Genomic DNA, 22,292 nt, shown 5'->3' on the forward strand with positions numbered 1-22,292 from the left:
TTTATTGCTTGTTTAAGTTTTCAAGACATTCTAATTTTGATACAAAAATACTTTACTATGAAAATAAGTAGGGCCTATTTCAACGTTTGGGACTACCAACATGATTGTTGACAATGGAGAGCGTCTTTTTGATACAATGACATCAATGAATAATATTAACAACGTCATTGATTAAAATTACTACGCCTAATATTTTGGTGATGAGGCTGTGGCATTTGTTGATATAAACAAATTTGCATCTGTCCAAAGGGCAAAACAATACCTAATGTAAATATTTAACAATGATATTAGGTCCCAGGGCTACAAAACATTTCTAATGCTCATTTTAGTTTTGACTCAAATACATAATGTCCCTATCATCAAGAAAAGGTAAAATTTGAAGATTGATGTGATAATGCCAGAAATCTTGTGCCCTAGTGAATATCTTTTTTTCTTCAAATTTGAGTAATACTCAGCTAAGAATGAAAAAAGGCTTGTGGAACCAGGGTTTTGTTTCCAGAATAAAAGTAAAAAACATTCTCATTCTGTTCCAAAACATTGTTAGTTAGGTACAAACAAACAGTTTACATTCAGACAAAGGGTGTGGATTTGAAATTGAGAAAGAAAAAAATAAATTTAGTTTTTAACCATCAACATGATATCTCCAGTTTGGCTTTAAATCTATGGATGTATTTCTTGACTTGTTATTGGGTCATGTTTTAGGCTATGCTATGCTTAACTTGAATATTCTAATGAAATTTCCTAAATGCCTAATTACAACAAATTATGGAAATAAGTTTTTTTAACACTTTGAATGTACAAGGCAAGCAAAACCTGGAGCCAGATGTGTTTATTAAACAGGCAACCAGAATCATCTAATAACCCACATAAACAATTAGTAGCTCTGAATCACTGCTGGTATCTTCTGTAGAAAAAATATTTATAAAGGAAAGGATCTAAAATAGTACCCAACCCTGCTAATATGTCTCTATGAGGATAGTCTAAGAACAATTAATTATATTTGCATATTACATAAGTCATGACTGTAACAGTTTGACTAGAATAATAATGTATTGTTTATGGTGTACCACAGTGAAACAAAAGTTGAGGAAAAGAAGAAATAATAGGTGTAGTGTTTGTTAATTAGTCAACTCAGTAGGGAATATAACCTATTTCAGTGTGAATACTGAGGTTATATCATATGAAAATGGAGTGAGTATGTTTAAGATACCTAATACAATTGTGTATGTCAAGGTACAGTATTATTAAAAATTCTGGGGTAAGTTAAATCTAATTACAAAATAGGAATACTATAAAACTGTAAATGCAGTTTCTAATAAATTTAGAGAATAATGCGAAAAAAATTAGCTAAAATTGATCAAAATGTCATTAATAAGCTTTTTTTTCTCGTCAATCCAAAAATTCATCTAAATCAGGTGAAAACTTTATCATATGATATGTAGCGTACTGCACATACAGCAATATACATTTTTGAATAAAAATTATTCCAGGTATACCATATTACATCAAATTTTGAAATGGAAAAGTTTTCAATAAGGTAGCTTTAACTACTCTTATTACAAGATTAAATTTTGTCCCCTTTTTATACGCCCACATCTCTCTATGTGGACGTATATTGTTGGCACCCCTGTCCGTCCGTCGGTCCGTACATCCGTCAACATTTGCTTGTAAACGCTCTAAAAACTAGATTTTTTGATGGAATCAAATGAAATTCGGTATGTGTATACATATGCATAAAATGAAGATCAAGTTCGAATTTGAGCTATTTTCGACCATTAGAAGCAGAGTTATTGCCCTTGCCCCATAATCTATGCTATTACTCTTTTAGTTTTCAACCGATTTTGATGAAACTTAAAATTGATGTTATTGGACCTAAATTGTAAAGGTTTGAGAAAGTTTGGTTTACTTCTGATTAAATCTAAGGCTTTTACAAGATTTAGGCCAAGATTTTGAAGAGCTATCGCCCTTTAACCTCTATACAGTAAGTGCTTCTATCAACATCAATTGCTCGTAAACACTCTGTCCGTCTATCGGTCCATCAACATTTGCTTGTAAACGCTCAAAAACTAGATTTTTTGATGGAATCAAATGAAATTCGGTATGTGTATACATATTCATAAAACGAAGATCAAGTTCAAATTTGAGCTATTTTCGACCGTTAGAAGCAGAGTTATTGCCCTTGCCCCAAAATCTTGAATATGCTATTACTCTCTTAGTTTTCAACCGATTTTGATGAAACTTAAAATGGATGTTTCGTTTTTACCATCCGCATGCCGTGAAGGACGTATATGGCTGTGGTCCACTATCTGTTTGGTTTTCTGTTATTTGTCGTCTCAATTGTAATCTAACTAGTTGTCTACCACAGTTGCATTTTAGTCAAGGTATTTTCGACTAATGATGAAAGAGTGTCATGCAAAACCCAATCTATATATTAACAAATTGTGGGATAGCAAAGTAGAGCAACATAACAGCCTCTTTGTCTTAAGATTTCGCCATCCCACAATTTGTTACTAGTAATTAGTAGCAATGTATACCTGTTTAACAACTGAAATATTGTAAATGTTAAAAATATACCATGAATAATCAATGTACTGCTGACACGACACTGATTTACGCATTTAAATACATACCGACTCTTTGTCTTTTTATCAGTAGTTGATAATTTTTCTTTCTGTTTTGTTGATATATTACAATTCTCTTTGTCTTTCTTTAACTTTCTCATTGGTGGTGTAGGATCAGCAAAATCATCTTCGAAAACATAAAGAAACAACCTACAGTTCATCTGTCTAGTGAAATTGTTAAATAACCCAGATATCACCCATTCAACTCATTCAAAAAAGTTTGGTTTCAAATGATAACATCTTCTACCTCCGATTGATCAACAGAGTTATTTCCACATTGTTATTTGATTGTCTAGGCTACTTGTAACCCTTGAAGCTTCAATGTTGAAATTTTAATTTACCTTCATCAAATAATTCAATTTCCATTTCTCGACACATTATTTATGTGATTGAAATAAATTCAATAAATAAATTGATTTTTTTTGTCAGATAAGGTTATTTCTCAAGAAAAGATAGCTTGCCAGGCAGAGTAATATACGCCAACTGGCAGCTTTGATTTTGAATAAAAATCTTTACCAGTACAGTAACAATCACCAGTATGAAATATTCAACCTTATGTCATACACAACTTTTTTGGGTGATACTGAATAATATTATGAAGTTTTGTAAAAATCCGGCAAGAATCAAGCCTTTTAGTGTTTACGAGCTTAAACTTGAATGTATTTTCAATACGAGCTACAAATTTAATTCATTTTCAAGAACAAGGGCAATAACTCATAATAAGTATTTTTTGATTCTTCTGATTTTCAATAGGGTTTATCCATGGGTGATAACAAATACTCACACCAAGTTTCGTCAAAAATCCATCAAGAATTGTTCCTTTTAGAGTGTTTACGAGCTAAAAATTGAACGCGTTTTTAAGAACAAGGGAAATAACTTATACTAAATATTTTTCGATTCTTCTGATTTTCAATAGGGTTCATCCTTGGGTGATTACAAACACTCATACCAAGTTTTGTCAAGAATTGTGTCTTGTAGAGTGTTTACGAGCAATTGTGGACGGACGGACTGACGGACGGACATGGGTGACGGCAATATTCGCCCCCCATTTCATGTGGGAGTATTAAAAGAAATCAAAGACATGAATATCTCTATACAAAAATTCAAACTTACCATCATCATCACCTTCATGATACTTTGAATAACTTATATTTGATCTGGCCCTGAAAAAAATGTAAACAACTTATTGATATAGAAGATTTTTTTTTACTGTCTGTCAGCATATTTAAATTGAAATTATTCAAAACTAAATTACGGTACTTCAAATAATTGTTTTAATATCTCATCAATTTATAAGATTATATGGAATTTTCTTCAAAATCTTTCTCAATTTGATAGCAATTATCCAAATACATCAAATCATTCAAATTCCACGACTCTGAAATCTCAAAATTAGGCAGAATTTTAATGTGGTCAATTTTCATTCATTGAAACAAACAACTAACAAAACGAAAGTTACAGTGATACCCAAACAATCATCGTAAAGGTAATTCAATATTATGTTAGAGAAACACAACTTTGCAGGTGTGGAAAATCCCCATTTAACAGGGTCTTTTTCTTCTGACTATACTCACGCAACAACTGTTACTGTCAAAATATCTATCAAAGGCTGGAATAGAGGCAGATGTTTCGGACTATCAAGGCTCTAGCCAGGCTATCAGAAATTAAAACTAAGTCTTTATAAAGTGGCTAAATAATCAATTTTCAAATAATCTTAAATCAATTTTAATTCAAGGCAAACCCTCAAAAACAGTTACTCAAATTATCATCAAATTCAAACATAGGTAATAACTCTAAATCTGCTAATCCGATTATTACCAATTTAGAACTTGACTCAGAATGATCTCATCAACATATATAAATGCATACCAAGTTTCATCAAAAACAGACAAAAACTGTAGACACTGTACCTTTAAGCCTAACTTGACACGTTTTTAGTCAAGGGCAATAACTCTAAAACCATTCATCAGATTACTACCAATTTAGAACTTGACTGAGAACTCATCAATATATACATGCATATATATATGTTGCATAATATAACAATAAATCAGATAAAAACTGTAGTCTTTATCGTGTCTATCAAGTCTAAGTCAAGAGCAATAATTTGACCTTTATACAATAATTGCCAAATTTGAACCTGACAAGGAACTCATCAATATGAACATGCATAGCAATTTTTTTCTATGCCAAGGGCAATAACTCAAAATCTGTTCATTCAATTATCACAAAATCTTATCTAATCATGTAATATACGCCCACTGGCAGCTTTGATTTTAAATAAAAATATTTGGCAGTAGAGTAACAATTACCAGTATGAAATATTCAACCTTCAGTCATACACTTCTTTTGACCTTATTGAGGCAATATATTACCAAGTTTCATCAAAATCCATCAAGAATTGTGCCTTTTAGAGAGTTTACAAGCTAAAATTGAACGCATTTTCAAGAAAAAGGGCAATAACTCATACTAATTATTTTTGGATCTTTTTGATTTTAGATAGGGTTCATCCTTGCATGATAACAAACATTCACAACAAGTTTCATCAAAATCCGTCAAGAATTGTGCTTTCTAGAGTGTTTACGAGTGTTTTAAGAACAAGGGCAATAACTCATACTAAATATTTTTCGATTTTTCTGATTTTCAATAGGGTTCATCCTTGGGTGATTACAAACAACCATACCAAGTTTCGTTGAAATCAATCAAGAATTGTGCCTTGTAGAGTGTTCACAAGCAATTGTGGACCGACGGACGGACAGGGTGACCATTTTATGAGGGCGTATAAAAATTACAGCGCCTATTGTGTCTTTAAGAAATGTGGACATTTCGTATATTTTGCGATTAGTGACTCCATCATTAGTTTTAGTGAATCACTAAAAATCACATAATGGAAACCTATTATTCGTGGATTTTCGAAAAGGATTAATAATTTACATGAATGACCTTGCGCAACCTCTGCATTAGTTTGTTTTGATAAGCATGGGTTTTCTGTACAATATCAGCTAGTAGAATGAATTCAGTAGTTTCAAGCAAGGTAAAATGAATTAAAGTGTGGTTTGCTAGAATGTAGTCCAACGAATGAAGTCACGTGATCAACTATCGGATTCCGTGTCAGCAGAAAATTTCTATGGAACACAAAGTGGACCATATTCTTATGTTGTTTCAGTGACTTTTGGCAATAAATCACGCTACGTATCTTATTTTGTCAGTCACTATTTCTTTTTTTAAATCGTGGTTCTTTGAAGGAATTGTCACTAGTTATAATGAATTGATATTAAAGATAAATACTAAGAGAAGTTAATTATACCACCCGGTATCCATACAACATGTTTTTCTAGAATTATTTATAGATCAAACATTATACACGAAAATAGGTGAGGAATTCTGCCACCGTTGCCGAGTTGGTTGTTCATGAAATATGGGTCAAAGTGAAATAAACCAATTTTAATTATTTGGTAGAATATCTGAGGAAACCTCTAAGACATAAATTTTTTATTCCTTTTTTTTAACTTTGACGAAATTCGGTGTTGAATCCTTATATCCACGAAAATAGGTTACACCACTGTACCACTGTCGAATTGGTTACTCATGAAATATTGATCAAAGTGAGGGTTCATAAAGAAATTCGAAACAAACCAATTTTAATTATTTTGTAGAATATCTAAGACATAAAAAAATATTTCCGTTATTTTAACTTTGACGAAATTTGGTGTTGAATCCTTATATGCACGAAAATAGGTTACACCACTATATTGCCTATAAAATTTCTATATTTAATGTAAATAATTTTTCTCTTACCTATTGGACCTCCGCTCTGTCATTTCCAACGATTTTGTGTGCGTAAGCTTTTTTTATCCCGATTTCTTTTTTTTTCGAAGTAAAGAGAGTCCACACCTTGTTTATGACTTCTTATTGTTTATTTACGAGTTGAATATCTACTTTTACTTTATTTTTCCCTCCATTTTGACATTTTAAGTAGAGCTAGGCCTTAGTACGAAACTATATATAAACATTTTCACAATTTAATTCAAATTTATATAATACAATTTTCAATGATTAAAATCTAAATTTAGTGAATAATATACAACCCACCCCTACTCCTTTCACTCTCCGCCCAAAGAGAACTTCGAGCTTTGACGACAAACTCAGTAGACATCCTTATCCAGTATAGTCCGAAACATCTACCCTATTCCAGTCTCTGATGGATATTTTGACAGTAACAGTAGTTAGCTGGAGTAGTGTCAGAGGAAAAATATTGTCCACGCCTCCAAAGATGCGTTTTGTCTAACATAGTGTTGAATTACCTTTAAGATGATTGTAAATTAGTGTTGGGCAAAACCGAAACTTTCGTTTTTGACATTCTAGATGCTAGATCAGTTTTGCCAAAAAGGAATGGAACCAGAGACATGGCATAAATAGGGAGAACATGATGGTATGACTGAACTATAAAATACTCATCTTTCCAAATACATATGGGTTTGGCAGATCCGAGGTATCTATATAGGTCCACGGCACCTGCGGAGATGCAGAATGTCCCCATTTAACAGGGCTTTTTATTTCTGTCTCTACACCAGCTGACATCTGTCCTTATAGCTATCAGAAGCTGGAATAGAGACAGACATTATTCGATTTACCTTATAACTAACAACTGACTATTTGATTGTCCGAAATTTTCATATCCCAACGCTATGGACGAGAGATTTGTTTAAGACAAAAGAAACTTCACTGGGATGTATAATAATATATTTTTTTATTTTCGAATATTTATATATGCAAGTAAAGACATTGGAGAAAGTCGGTGTTTGACACTCATCAAAATTAACAATATAAACAATGTTTTTTCAAATTGTGAACTTGGAGAGGCACCAGAAGACATCACTGCTGGGGGTCCAAAATCAGTACCTGGTGTGGCCGCCATGGGCGGCGACTACAGCAACACATCTTCTGTACATGGAGTTGACTAGCCGGATGATGGAGGCCATTGGCATTTGGGCCCATATCCTCAGGAACGTTACACGCAGTTCTTCTGCAGTTGTCGGCATTGGACACACTTCAATGATTCGGCGTTGGAACTCATCCCACAAGTGTTCAAATCCGGACTGGTATGACTTGAATATGCTGCTGGAGGAAGTCCCTGGTGACTCTGGCAGTGTTGGGTCGGGCGTTGTAAGATGTGGGGTCAGAGTACTTGGTCAATGTATCGGAGAGCTGTGATTCCATTATCCCTGTCTGGACCAATATTCTGAAACACCACAGGCCCCACTCTCTGGTTCAGTCCAGTTCAGACTTTCATCGGTGGTTTTGATTTTACAAACAATTATAATCATTCCAAAAATTGCATCCTTCTGCCATTAAAATTTGTCTGACAGTGAAGAAAACACCAGGTGTTATACATTTCTGTTTCCGTGAATTTCCGGATTATGTAAATGAGGTAGGTCACAATACCTTATATGGTTAACGTTCAAGAATACAAAAGTTGACCTTACTCAAGAGTACAGTGGTCGAACTTACCTTTCGAGAATGCAAAGTCAAAAAGACATTGTTGATTATGTCAATAATGCAAAGTTAAGAATTCATTTTCAAAAAAGGAAGTTTGAATGTTGACTTTTCTAGATCGTTGGTACATGGTATATGTATTTATAATTTGAAATAAAGTTTGAAAAGTAAACTGGTAATATCTCTACTTTGTAATTAGTAGATTGACTTGTTGATTTTAGAAAGGTGTATTTTGTCATTGTGTAATGTGGAAATATGATTTTGTAAAGTTTTCAACTTTTACATTATGAATAGAATTAGCAACGATCCCCCTCCATAGGCTTCTCTGTACTATGAATATATCTTATTGAAGTTTCTTTTGTTTCAACACTTTCTTTGCAAATGGCTTCCATGTCAGAAACCGAACCGTTTCTTGTCGGTTCATATTTTAGTATGTACACAGCGATTGAGTTGTTTCGATTACAATGATAATTTCATTGCAAAAATTACAAAATGCATATTTAGATTTGCAGTTATGCAAACTAGTAGGCGGAACTGACTATGAAGATTGGCATAAATTCCCGGAGTTAGAACTTCGTCCCGAATTTCTTGGCCGGTCAATGGCTGCGTACAAAGTAAAGAGAATTGAATTATGAATTAAAATATAATTACAAATTTTCTATTTGATAGAATCAGTCCTAGTACATTGTTTCATATTTTGAGATAAAAAAAAATGGTGCATGGTGCAAATAAAACAAATCAATGCATAATAAGTTAACTGTGTAACTGGCCAGTTAGAGACGAAGCCTCCACATGTTCATTTTTAAAAGTGAATACTTTTTACCTTTGAGAGGTTTGAAAATACCATTTTATTGGAATTTTTGGTATATTCACAGGTCTTAATCTGTCCCACCACCATTACTATGGATTAAAAAAATTTGTCATATAGGAGCTTCGTAACTTGCCAGTAACACGATTAGGCATGCCAATGCCATTATATTGGAATCTTTGACGGTGTCAAGTGTAACAATTAAGGTAAGTGAATAAGACCAAGACTACTAAGGCAAGATCAACAAACAGGGTAAGTATACAGGATCCACAACTACAAACAATATATAAGATAGCTTGCCAGGCAAGGTAATATAAGCCCACTGGCAGCTTTGATTTTTAATAAAAATATTTAGCAGTACAGTAACAATCACCAGTATGAAATATTTAACCTTCAGTCATACACTTCCTTTGAACTTTTTAGCGCAATACTGAATAGTATTGAGTATGAGTTATTGCCCTTCTTCTTTAAAACGTGTTCAATTTTTAGCTCGTGAAAACTCTAGAAGGCAAATATTCAATCTTCAGTGCGGGACTGAATAATACAAGAAAGTTTTGTCAAAAATCCAGCAAGAATCATGCCTTTTCGTGTTTAAGAACTAAATTTGAAAGCGTTTTCAAGAACAGGGGCAATAACTCATACTTAATATTTTTCGATTCTTCTGATTTTCAATAGGGTTCATCCTTGGGCGATTACGAACATTCACACCAAGTTTCATCAAAATCCGTCAAGAATTATGCCCTCTAGAGTGTTTACAAGCTAAAAATTGAACGCGTTTTCAAGAACAAGGGCAATAACTCATACTTAATATTTTTCGATTCTTCTGATTTTCAATAGGGTTCATCCTTGGGTGATAACGAACACTCATACCAAGTTTTGTCAAAATCCGTCAAGAATTGTGTCTTGTAGAGTTTTTACGAGCAATTGTGGACGGACCGACGGACATTTCATGTGGGCGTATAAAAATCGGTGAATCCTGTATATTACTTACTCGTGGCCCTCGTATGCTGTTCTAGTGTAACTTGTATATTTGCCTCAGTAGAACATCTTGTATATTTGATCCTAAATCAAATTCAAGTCACTGTCTGATCCGCAAGTTAGTTTTTGAACACGATTTCTATTACGCCCATGAACTTTCTTTCTTTAATTTCTGTCATCAATTGCTTCGTTTGATGACAGACATCTTTCATATATTAATATACATAATTAATTGTGCTATTTATTAAACTATTTTATTATTAAATTATATTAATATGCAAATTTATTTTATTCGTTCATCTATTCATTTATATTTTCTGTGTTTTGTGACGGATTAGCAGAAGTTTCGCCTTTTTTCCGAAACTTTATTTATACTCTTTAAAGTTTTATTTTACTAGAAATAAAATATTGTTAAAATTATGAAGAATATTCGGATTAACGTTAAAATGTAAATGATAAAGTCTTGACGATCGAGAATGTAAATACGAAACTATAGAGCTAGTAAATATGTATGTAATGAAACGTGACGTGAAAAGAAAACTGGCCCCTGTATCAGCCCTTTTTGCTAACTACATCGAAGATTTGGACTTACTTTTAAGGCAGACAGCATTTATCTAATCAATCACTTCTAAGCTTCAGCAGGTAATCTAAATTTAATTGAAATGGACGTTACTTGACTAGGACTGGGCCTATTGAGCTTGAATCCATCAGTCATCACATTGACTATATTGTCACTATTGACAAGTCACACTCACTGTCATCCATAAATAGGCCTAAACATAGGGCGATATCACAAGGCTAAAATCGGATTTGGCTAAAGCTTACAAACCTTTTCTTACCACATAGACTCAATACACTGAATTTCGTCAAAGTTAAAAAAAAAAAAAAAATTTTATGTCATAGATGTTTCCTCAATTCAAATATTCTACAAAATAATTAAAATTGGTTTAATTCGATTTTCTTTATGAATCCTTCACTTTGACCCATATTTCATGAGCAACCAACTCAGCAACGGCGGCAGAATGTGTCAAAAAAAATAGTGACTGACAAAATAAGATACATAGCGTGATTTATTCGTTGGACTACATTCTAGCAGACGACACTTGGAATTCCGGTTACCGCTTGGGATTATAAGGAAATTCGGTTGATAAAAAATGGTGACGTTTGGTAATAACTGAAATCCGCCATTTTGTATTTGTCAAAGTATAGATTAATACATTTTACCTTGCTTGAAACTACTGGATTCATTCTACTCGCTGATATTGTAGAGAAAACCCATGTTTATTAAAACAAACTAATGCGGAGGTCAAGCAAGGTCGCTCATGTAAATTATTAATCCTTTCCGGAAATCCACGAATAATAGGTTTCCACGAAATTAGGTTACTTGACTGTATAAGGTTTTATAAGAGAAACTCTCTTAAAGAAGCACTGGCCTAGGTCACAAGTAGGGACTGTGAATTACATCATTGGAATACATCTATTTGATAGAAAATTACCTACTTTTGGAGAGATTTACAAGATAAACAAGTAATTCAGAAATGCAAAGCGATTGTTTTAGAGACTTAATGAAGGGGGAACTAATTTTAATCTACCATGGGCAAGAACATTGCTCAGATTTTTATTCTTTTTGTAAGCAGTCACCAAATGTTTAGTATAGATGTTAGAGAATTCGTCCTGAAGTTCTTTATAAGAGTTTGACAATCACAGAGGCATTTTTAGCTGAAGAATTGTAGGTGACAACGAAAGGTGTAATTTGATTGTCATGCTGTATATTTAGGCCGTTAGGTACAACTGTTTGTAATTGGTTTATCCAGAAACTCTCCCTTTGCAATCCCTTGGTTTTTAGTTTGATTGATGTAGATACAGAAACCTTTTCTATTGGCATACAAGAAGATCTTCAATGGAATGATTGGTTAAATTGAAATGATTCGCGATTGGTCTGTCTATATTATAAAGAATGTCAAACCAATGACCGCTTAGATGAGTACGCAATGCGTTTTGGGTTTCACCAACATATTGTACAAAGCATTTTTTACAGGAAATTAGGTATATGATGTTTTTAACGATATACGACAGAACGTCCGTAAGTTTTAATATTTTACCGTTTTTCTTGTTTTCGAAATAATGAGAAACGTGTATGTATTCTAGTGAAATTGTTAGATTGCCTTTGGGTTGATGAAAATGTTGACCACTAAAATATTACAGTGGTGTAACCTATTTTCGTGCATAGAAGGATTCAACACCGAATTTCGTCAAAGTTAAAAAAACGAATTTTTTTTTTTAGGTCTTAGATGTTTACTCAGATATTCTACAAAAAAATTAGAATTGGTTTATTTCGATTTTCTTTATGAATCCCTCACTTTGATCCATATTTCATGAGTAACCAATTCGACAACGGCAGCAAAATGCGTAACCTATTTTCGTGTACAATGTTTGTTTTATAAATAAGTCTAGAAAAATACGTTGTATACCCAGTGGTATAATAAACTTCTCTTAGTATTTATCTCTATTACCAATTCATTATAACTAGTGACAATTCCTTCACAAAACAATGAATTAGAAAAAAAAATAGTGACTGACAAAATAAGATACATACGCCCATTAACTTACTTTCTCCAAGTCTCAAATTGATCAGCCCAGCTGCCATAATTGCTTCGTTTGTGCTTGGGGCCAGACGTAATTCTTGGTGATGACAGACATCTTTCATATATTAATATACATAATTAATTGTGCTATTTATTAAACTATTTTATTATTAAATTATATTAATATGCAAATTTATTTTATTCGTTCATCTATTCATTTATATTTTCTGTGTTTTGTGACGGATTAGCAGAAGTTTCGCCTTTTTTCCGAAACTTTATTTATACTCTTTAAAGTTTTATTTTACTAGAAATAAAATATTGTTAAAATTATGAAGAATATTCGGATTAACGTTAAAATGTAAATGATAAAGTCTTGACGATCGAGAATGTAAATACGAAACTATAGAGCTAGTAAATATGTATGTAATGAAATGTGACGTGAAAAGAAAACTGGCCCCTGTATCAGCCCTTTTTGCTAACTACATCGAAGATTTGGACTTACTTTTAAGGCAGACAGCATTTATCTTATCAATCACTTCTAAGCTTCAGCAGGTACTCTAAATTTAATTGAAATTTTATCAGTCATCACATTGACTATATTGTCACTTATTGACAAGTCATACTCAAATACATCATTCATGAGTCATTGAAACAACATAAGAATATGGCCAACATTGTTTTCCCTAGAATTTTTCTGCCGACATGGAATAAGCTAGTTTATCACATGACTTCTTTCGTTGGACTACATTCAAGCAGACGACACTTGGAATTCCGATTACAGCTTGGGATTATAAGGAAATTCGGCGGAAAAAAAATTGTGACGTTTGGTAATATCTGAAATCTGCCATTTTTTTAATCAAGAAAGGATGAACCCTATTGAAAATCAGAAGAATCGAAAAATATTTAGTATGAGTTGTTGCCCTTGTTCTTGAAAACGCGTTCAATTTTTAGCTTGTAAATACTATAGAAGGGACAATTCTTGATGGATTTTGACGAAAATTGGTTTTATTATTCAGTCCTGCGCTGAAGATTTTCCTTCTAGGGTTTTGCCGAGCTATAAATTGAATACGTTTTCAAGAACAAGGGCAATAACTCATACTCAATATTATTCAGTATCGCCCTAAAGAGTTCAAAAGAAGTGTATGTCTGAAGGTTGAATATTTCATACTGGTGATTGTTACTATACTGCTAAATATTTTTATTCAAAATCAAAACTGCCAGTGGGCGTATATTACCTTGCCTGGAAAGCTATCTTGTATTTGTCAAAGTATACATTAATACATTTTACCTTGCTTGAAACTAATGGATTCATTCTACTTGCTGACATTGTACAAATGACCCATGTTTATCAAAACCAGCCAATGTGGGGGTCACGCGAGGTCGCACATGTAAATTATTAATCATTTCCCCGGAAATGCACGAAAAATAGGTTAGCACGAAATTGGGTTACTTGACTAATTGTAAAAATAATTTTACAGTCTAAAAAGTGGGTCTTTTTCACATGAATTTTCTGGGAGGGAAGTGAATCTATTTTAAATGTAAAACCACTGGACCTCATATTTCTATGGACCTGTAGGCATTGTTAGAAAAATGGTATAGGCCTACAATTGAAAATTTTATTGTAAGTAAAGTCAAAATATGATACAAATACCTCCTACCCCAATAAATTGCAAGAAATTATTTTATGGTGTTATTTTGTACTACAAGGTGTGTAGAACAACACATTAAAAGTTTAGCAAAATCCCTTCACCAGAATGGGTCCAAATTTGACGTTAAAAAAGGATGACGTCAGTGCTTTAAAAAGGACCTAAACATGACGTCATTGTTTATATTTTATCTGCTTAGATTGGATTGTACATGGCGTGTACCGAAAACGTGAACAAAAATTAACAATTCAAAGTTTCAAGGTGTGGCCTTAAATGATATTCTTTTATCTGGACGCGATCTCACTAACAGTCTTGATGAATTTCCGTTTAGGATGTACAGGTATATGTCGGATATTGAAAGTATGTTTCATTAAGTTCTCGTTTGCTGTCCATGGTTATGGCCCAATGGTGACTTAAGTTTAGAACCTAAATATTATCATACATGGAATGTATACAAATAAACTTTCAAACAAAGAGGTATTCTGAGTGTCTTTTACAATTCTTTAGGTGAGTACTGGGCTCATACCGGTATCACAATGTCTACCAGTATAGGAAATTATATCATTAGTAATATTGTCTATTTGAAAACAAACTAAAATATTGCCATATTATCATGATATATCCTCAAATTTTTTGTCCAGATAAGATCATCTAGACAATTTTAACTAGTAACTAAACTTTTGAAATAGATGTTTTATTATGATATTAAAGACTCAGTGTTTTTTTAAGGGATATTTATTGTATTTTTGTTAAATTTGAATTTTAATTATGAAAAAAACAACTTTTTGTTTCTAAAATCTGTAAAAACCAGACTTAACTACCAACAGCTTGTGATGGATAGACCCTATATTTATAAACCTCAAACAAATCACAGAGAGAAATATTGTCAAATGTTTTAGAAAAAAAAGTTGTGTGCAAAATGATCTGCTATTGTTGCCTTGAATCATGACATTCAAAAATTATGCTTATAAGTGGTTAGTTAATAAATATCCTTGAATAGAACTTTATTGGTGTCTCATCTCATAAAATTGACTTTGGTAAAACAAATTTTGTTTCTTTTTTAACATGTTGGATCTGTGACTAGAACCCCTTTTACATTACAAAATTGATCAATTTTCGAATCGGTTCTCAGAATGGTATGGACAAATTTTGTGTAATGTAAACAGTTGAGGGTTCTTAGAACAGGCTCGATAAATTGATATAATGTAAATTGTAACTGTTTCGAGCGAGGATGCTTTACTGTGTATGCTTCACAAGCGACCTTCATCTTTTCCCGTGGAATTGGGACATTATTCAGTGAAATTGTAGATTACATCCAGATGTCTTTATTTACATCACAGTGACTATAAGGGTCAATTTTAACTTCTTCAAGAAGAGTTCCACAGATAACCGTGCCGAGAATGTTTTTCATTTACTGAAGAACCGTTCTCAGACCACTTGAGTAAACTGTAATGTAAATGGGCACATTTTTTTGCGACCTGGTCTGGACCGAGAACGCAGCGCTTTATAGAGGTCCGGTGTACAAGGTGTTTAAGTTATAATTGTCACAGAGAATATAATATTTATATCATTTAATTTTATCATTTCAGGAGATAGAGTTAAGAATTGATTAAAGTATTACATGATGGAAGTTGGAGCTATTCAACAAGTAGGAGTGAATACCGAAATATCATTGATTTTAATGATGACTGAATATAAGATTAAATCATTGATTGAACAAACATAATAGTTTATACTCTAGGATGAATATAAACTTCACCATAATAGAATGACAGGTGATAATCTATAGAACTTGATTTATACTTTATGAAAATTTCCATCTGAAGGAGAATTTGATGTGTATATAAAAATGGAGGTGGTAAATAAATTTTCGTCTCATGTTGGAAGTATTGATAAAGAAAAAAGTCAAGGTAGATTAACAATATGTCAGATGCTCTTGTTGAATAGTGTTGTTTGTGGGATTGAAATTTGTGCCTGTTCTGGATTTACCTACATTCCACCATTATTATTAAAAAGTGGGTTTTCTGAGGAGAATATGAGTTTAGTGCTAGGAATGGGACCATTTTTGGCACTTTTCATTGCACCAGTGGTTGGTAGAGCCAGTGACAGATGCCACAGTTCATTTGGCAGAAGACGACCATTTATTTTAGTGTTATCGTCTTTCTTAATCATTTCCTTATATCTGATTCCTTTTGGAGAAAGTATTATCACATTTTTCATAGGAAAGGGAGATTTAAGTAAAATGTTAGGTGTTTTATTATTAACTGTTGGCTCGGTTTTGTTGGATTTTACTAGTCAGACATGTTTAACACCTTGTGAAGCTTTGTTAAATGATGCCAGTAAAAAAACAGGACAACAAGAACGGATATTTTCTATTTATTCATTAATGGTTAGTCTTGGTGGTATAATTGGTTATTTAATATCAGCTATTAATTGGAAATCAAATAGTGTGGGTCAGTTTTTTGGTGGAGAAGAGGCTTCAGTATTTTCTATTTTGATTTTTATCTTTACAATAATGTTGACAGCGACACTGACAGTAGCAGTAGAAAATCCTCTACCCAAATATACTGATTCCTATGATGAGATTGGAAGAAGATTTGATTCTATTCATAACTCTAATATGAAAATTCCTATCATGCCAACATTAGAATCTGGCTATGAATCGAGCAATAGCTCAAGATCTGCTTCTGAAGAAAATTTGCAGCGTGTACTGACTGATAAAGATACTAACTTTTCAGTGCCTTATTTCAACTCTACAAAACCTATTTTACAATACAGATGTCGACCTTGTATATCTTATTTTACAAGCAAGAACAGTTTTTCAACAACACTTTGTACTATAAAACAAAATTGTGGACTTTTTATTTTTACTCATTTACCAAGCTGTGTACAACAATTTTTTAATGTGCCTTTTGTTCTCAGACAGTTAGCCTATGCTAATTTCTGCAGCTGGACTGCGGTGATGGGTTTTAATTTATATTTTACAGACTTTGTAGGACAGGTTGTGTATCATGGCAATCCTAATGCTCCAGTGGATTCGGAATCTGGTAATTTATACGATGACGGTGTGCGCATGGGCAGTTGGGGATTATTATTACATTGTATCACTTCTGCTATTTATTCATTCTTTGTGGAAAAATTGGTGGAAAAATATGGAAGTAAAATGACTTACATGATGGGGATGACCTCATTTTCTTTTGCAATGACCGGAATGGTGTTGGTACCTAATGTATTTGTTGTTATTTTAATGGCAGCTATGACAGGATTTGCATTTGCTACATTAACAACTATACCTTTCATCTTGGTCTCAAAATATCACGAAGACAAAGAAGTAAGTTGGTTTTCTTCATTGAGATAGAGCAATGTAACATAAAAACGTTTTGATGTTAAATAAATTAAACTTTCTATTAAAATGGAGAGTTTATACTATTTTGATGGTATATTTTGAAATAATCAAAAGCACAGATACAACTGCATGTTATGATTATAACATCTTATAATGGTTAACAAAATTCAATGTGCCTTTTTTTGTTGTCTAATTCCCCCTTGCACAATCTAAATTATTTAGTTAGGGTTGTTTAGGTGCTGGAAAAAAACTCAAAATTGATTGGTAAAATTGGTAAAAAATTTAACAGGTTTTTTCTCTCTTTTTTCTTCACTATTCGAGAATATCAATGGGATATTTCTTAAGGCAATGTATGTATTATTTCTAAGTAGCAATCAGCAGCAACATTTTTAGATGACTTCTTTTCTATTTTGGAAGGTAACAGGCTTTGATTTATAGGGATTGTAAAGAGGTTTTCACAATTTTTTATCAATTTTCACCATACCAAAATTCAATCAGATATCTGTGGTTCCTGCAATTCCACTAAAAATAAGTGTTTGATGACGTCACTAATTGCAATATATGCTATATCACATAAGGCCCTTAGGACCTGAACATGCTTCCTTTCAAAAAGAATGAATATAATGTGTATTATTTCATTTCAGCTATATTTTTTTGATGTTATAACTACAACGTCCTTGAGTAATAATGGTATTGGTACTTACATTGCAACATTAGATAGTGCTTATTTTTTATCTCAAGTCTTGCTAACTATGTGTGCAGGATATATTGTGCGTATTACTGGAACTATTACAGCATATATGATAACTGCCGGATTTATGGGTGTATTCTCTATTGTATTTATTAACAGAATTATTATCTCCAAACAAGATTTAATCATATTGTGCAATGAAAGAAAAGTTGAGGGTATTATTTAGATATTATTTTATATTACCTGTATGTTGTGTGTTTGTTTATGTGAGCGCTCTTGGACTGGACTTCAAGCTAATACTATCCCCAGTCTTTAATAGTGGAAAAAAGCTTGTTTTCAGCTTTAAAGGGACAGGTGGGCCATAGTTTTGACCAGTCATACATTAGTCTCAGAAGCTGGAATTTTTTAGCTGAGCTTATCAGTAATAGTGTTCACAGTTCACCCTTGAAATTTGAGCCTTCAATTCTATGTGTGTCCAAAATTATCTGTGTTTGAATGTTAAAATGATGACTCGTCATACTTTGCGATATTATATAAAAAAGACATATAGGAAAAGTGAGTAAAATTCCTAATGTAAAGTATTTTTAAAGGAATTGTGTGATTTTGGTACATTTCTAGTACTTCTGAATACTATATACATATATTTAAGACTAAAATCAACCCCCAAAATGGCACACCTGCCCCTTTAACAAAAGTGACTGTATCAAATCAAATATATTGTTTTATTTTTGACATCTCAATCTGTTTTGTTATCGACTGCTTGTCTCATATGAACCAAAAATGTTAAAATTTAAAAATATCTATTCTCTACTGCAGAACATAAATCAAATCTGGTTATATAAACTATCAACAATTTAAATTCTCAATTTTGTTGATCTACCGATTGTGAAAGTATTGCCTATCTCCTATTATTAATGATTGATAACTAGGTTCAATGTACACTGAATTTACTGACCCACAGCAAATTTTTTTTTTTGAATTGCGAGATCAGTTTGAATATTAGACAATCTAAATATAAGTTATTTTAAGGGGCAATCTGATCTTTTTGTAGGTCAAAATTTTTTTTTTATCAAATTTATGAAAAACTAAGCTTAAGCTTATACACCAAAATCTGGAGAAAAGTTTCTCTTATGTTACTTTTTTTTACCTTGAATTCTCTTGTCTCTATACATTAAAAAAAATGGCAATATGGTCATGCATAATTTACAATGTTTTTAATAATATTGTATATTGAACAGATTTAATATCAAATTAACATTTATGAGCTATGTGAACTCTTTGAATCAATACAATTTTAACAGTGGATAAATTGAAAGGTGATATGGCTGGTATAAATACATTATAACTGAGCAGATATTACGTCACCTACATGTATATCATTGAGGGTTTAATCTGTAGATTTACTAGGGTGTGGTGTACAAAATTGGATTATATCTCAGTCAAGTTTTCTATTCATATTTTTATTTTGTACTGTACTATTTTGTGATGTAAGCTTAAATGTAAATTCGAGATATTGGAAAATTTTGTTGCTTGTTATTAAGTCATTTAAATATTTGCTATAATACTATCTTATAGAGCTCAATTTCAGCTATCACATTTCATATGAAAATCTGATGTTTCATTAGAATTCAACAGAAGAGCTTCATATTTAGACTTTTTGTGTCGTCTTTTGATGCATGATGCATGATGCATCTTGACTAATTAGGTTTTAAAATAAAGCATATTTTATTTTTTGACATTTGAGACTGTCTTCACATCGAGGCATTTCTTGAGTGAAGTAGTAGTGCTATTATAATCAGTAATAATACCAAGCAAAAAGGTCGATAAAGATCTGAAATGGACAGATGTACTATTGGATTTGAGTTCTGAAAAGATGTTGTAGATAGCTGGCTCTGTTTACCTGGTAAAGAAAATATTTTAGATGAATGTATTTATAACTGTTGTTGAATCCATGATTGAATTGTTATATTAATGTATATTTTTTAAACTTAGTATATATTTTAAATGGGATATAGTTTGAACGATTCTTGAAGTTGCAATTCGATACACTATAAGATACTCATCCAATGATACGATTTATTGCTATAATTATCACGATTCATTTATTAGAGAAGGAAAGAGAAAAGTAGAAATTTTTAAAACAAGTAACAAATTTGTCATTATTAAGCACTTCTGAACATTTAGAAGTAAGGAATTGTGATAAAAAATATCAATTTTTCAGAAATTTTTCTCAAATTAGAATGAACTTTTGCAAATTTTTATCTGGAAAAAGAAAACTTGACACAATTTATTATACACACAAGGATTCTGTCATTTGCTATTAAAGGGGGCTAAGAATTAATTGCACCGATACATCACGATTATTTTCATCCAACGAAATCCATCGATATCACAGCTTTAAAACCTAGAAGTTATGTACAGTATTGTAGGTGAACAGAAGTCAGACTTAATTCTGAAATGTGATATGGAAATCTTATTCACTGGTTAAGGAAGGATTTAGATCACAACAACTCTTATAAGAGGGTGAATTTTTAAAAAAGCATTAGAATTTTAGGTTACAATTGGACCAACCATTAAGCCCTGATTTTATGGTTATGGAGGTTAAGTTGAGTTCAAAATTCAATTTAGTCCTGTTTCGCAAATGACATTGAAGTAATGAATATTTATTGATGTGTTTAACCTTTATAGTTTGCATCAAAGACAGTCAAAAGCAGTATATTAAAACTCTTAAGGAAAGGTCATTGTCTTAAATAAATAGAAAAAGCAGCTTCACTGATAAGATTTCTTGCTTTTCAATTGGTGATAAATAATACAAATTCAATTATTCCTATTTACCTTTGTGTGAAGCATAATATTTGCTTGAAGATTTTTTTTATCAATAAATGATTATAGACTTAAGATAAATAAGATATCAATATCAACAAATTAAACTTAGTAGATGGCACGTTAAGTCATTTTGACTGGTAAAATATACAGCGAAAGGTTATTTTTATATCTAAATCAATAGCTACAATATTTAAACAATAAAACTAATTATTTCTAGATAATGACTTTTTGAATATATATATTGAATTTATTGATCCAAATTGTAATCATCAAATTTCAATGTAAATAATTGACAAACAAAATGAACAAAATCTGTTCTCACCTGTATTTCCATTGATCTTATTCTAAAAATTTGCTTTTTTCAACAACTGTATAATCAAATGACGCAAATGTTTTGTTTAAAAGCCAGTTGATCAAACTTTTAGGCCCACGCCAACAAAAACTGGATCAGAACAAATTTGGCTTAATTGCTATAGATTCATATCTTCACAAACAAAGGTTTCATAAATTTAGTCATATTTTAGCTACTGTTTTGTCCATCTGTTGTATTTTGTAATGCCTAGTTCACACCAACGGCGAATTCCGCGCATTAAATCGGCCATCATTTTTTGTTTACTTTTCCAAAAATATCACGATCTCCTAAGTAATGTTATGCTCTGATAAGCTATGATGCAAATTGGTTAGGCTTTGGGGACGAATTATTTCCCTATTTGATCAGGCCTTGTTACGCTTTAAATCACGCTTTGATGCGGTTATGATGCTTTAAATCACACTCTGATACGATTATCAAGCTCTGTTGTGCATTGTTAAGCTCTGTTACGCATTGGAAAATTTTCGAGATCACCGATTTCATGCCGCTTTTGATCAAGTGGTGACAGACCGTGAAGACTGGGGTCCCCGCTTTGAATAAAGATCTGTTAAGCTTTCCTACGCTTTGAGTCAAGCTTTTCTGAACTTTGTTATGCTTTGTTAAGCTTTGATACGTTCTCGGCGCTTTAATCAATTCGTGACAGAGCGCCCAAAATTTTTAAACAGTTTAAAATTTTTTTGGCGCTCTTGCTAAATATCCAGCTTTGCTCAAAGCTTTCCAACGATCTATTACGACCCTGGCGCTTTCGTAGGTCTTTGTTACGCTTTGGTACCGCTTTAAAGCGCCATCAAATCGCTGTTGGTGTGAACTGAGCATAAGTCTCTGTAACGTTGACGAGATAACAGCAAAAAACATATGAAATTATGTTGATTATTTGTTTAGTCTCAGGTTGGACAAAATAAAAAGTTTCCTTTTAAATTATGAA

General features: G+C 32.2%; 2 protein-coding genes across 2 annotated transcripts in view; one reads left to right on the top strand and one right to left on the bottom strand.

Annotated features, from left to right (window-relative positions):
• The window catches only part of LOTGIDRAFT_163133 (hypothetical protein), a gene marked incomplete at both ends in the record, with an annotated part of 7,176 nt that extends 734 nt beyond the window's left edge, over positions 1–6,442 (bottom strand). Inside the window, 3 exons of the mRNA XM_009059198.1 lie at positions 2,575–2,748; positions 3,735–3,784; positions 6,420–6,442. Of these exons, the coding sequence (XP_009057446.1) occupies positions 2,575–2,748; positions 3,735–3,784; positions 6,420–6,442 (247 nt within the window). The remainder of the gene's footprint in view (positions 1–2,574; positions 2,749–3,734; positions 3,785–6,419) is intronic.
• Positions 6,443–16,064: 9,622 nt separating this feature from the next.
• Positions 16,065–18,397, top strand: LOTGIDRAFT_163134 (hypothetical protein; the record flags this gene model as incomplete). The annotated part of the gene is made up of 4 exons (XM_009059199.1): positions 16,065–16,651; positions 17,018–17,465; positions 17,802–17,834; positions 18,125–18,397. The coding sequence occupies 4 exons, from the start codon at positions 16,065–16,067 to the stop codon at positions 18,395–18,397; spliced, it is 1,341 nt and encodes a 446-aa protein (XP_009057447.1).
• Between the last annotated feature and the right edge of the window lie 3,895 nt (positions 18,398–22,292).

This window comes from Lottia gigantea (assembly GCF_000327385.1).
Source record: "Lottia gigantea unplaced genomic scaffold LOTGIsca_38, whole genome shotgun sequence".
Lineage (NCBI taxonomy): Eukaryota > Metazoa > Mollusca > Gastropoda > Lottiidae > Lottia > Lottia gigantea.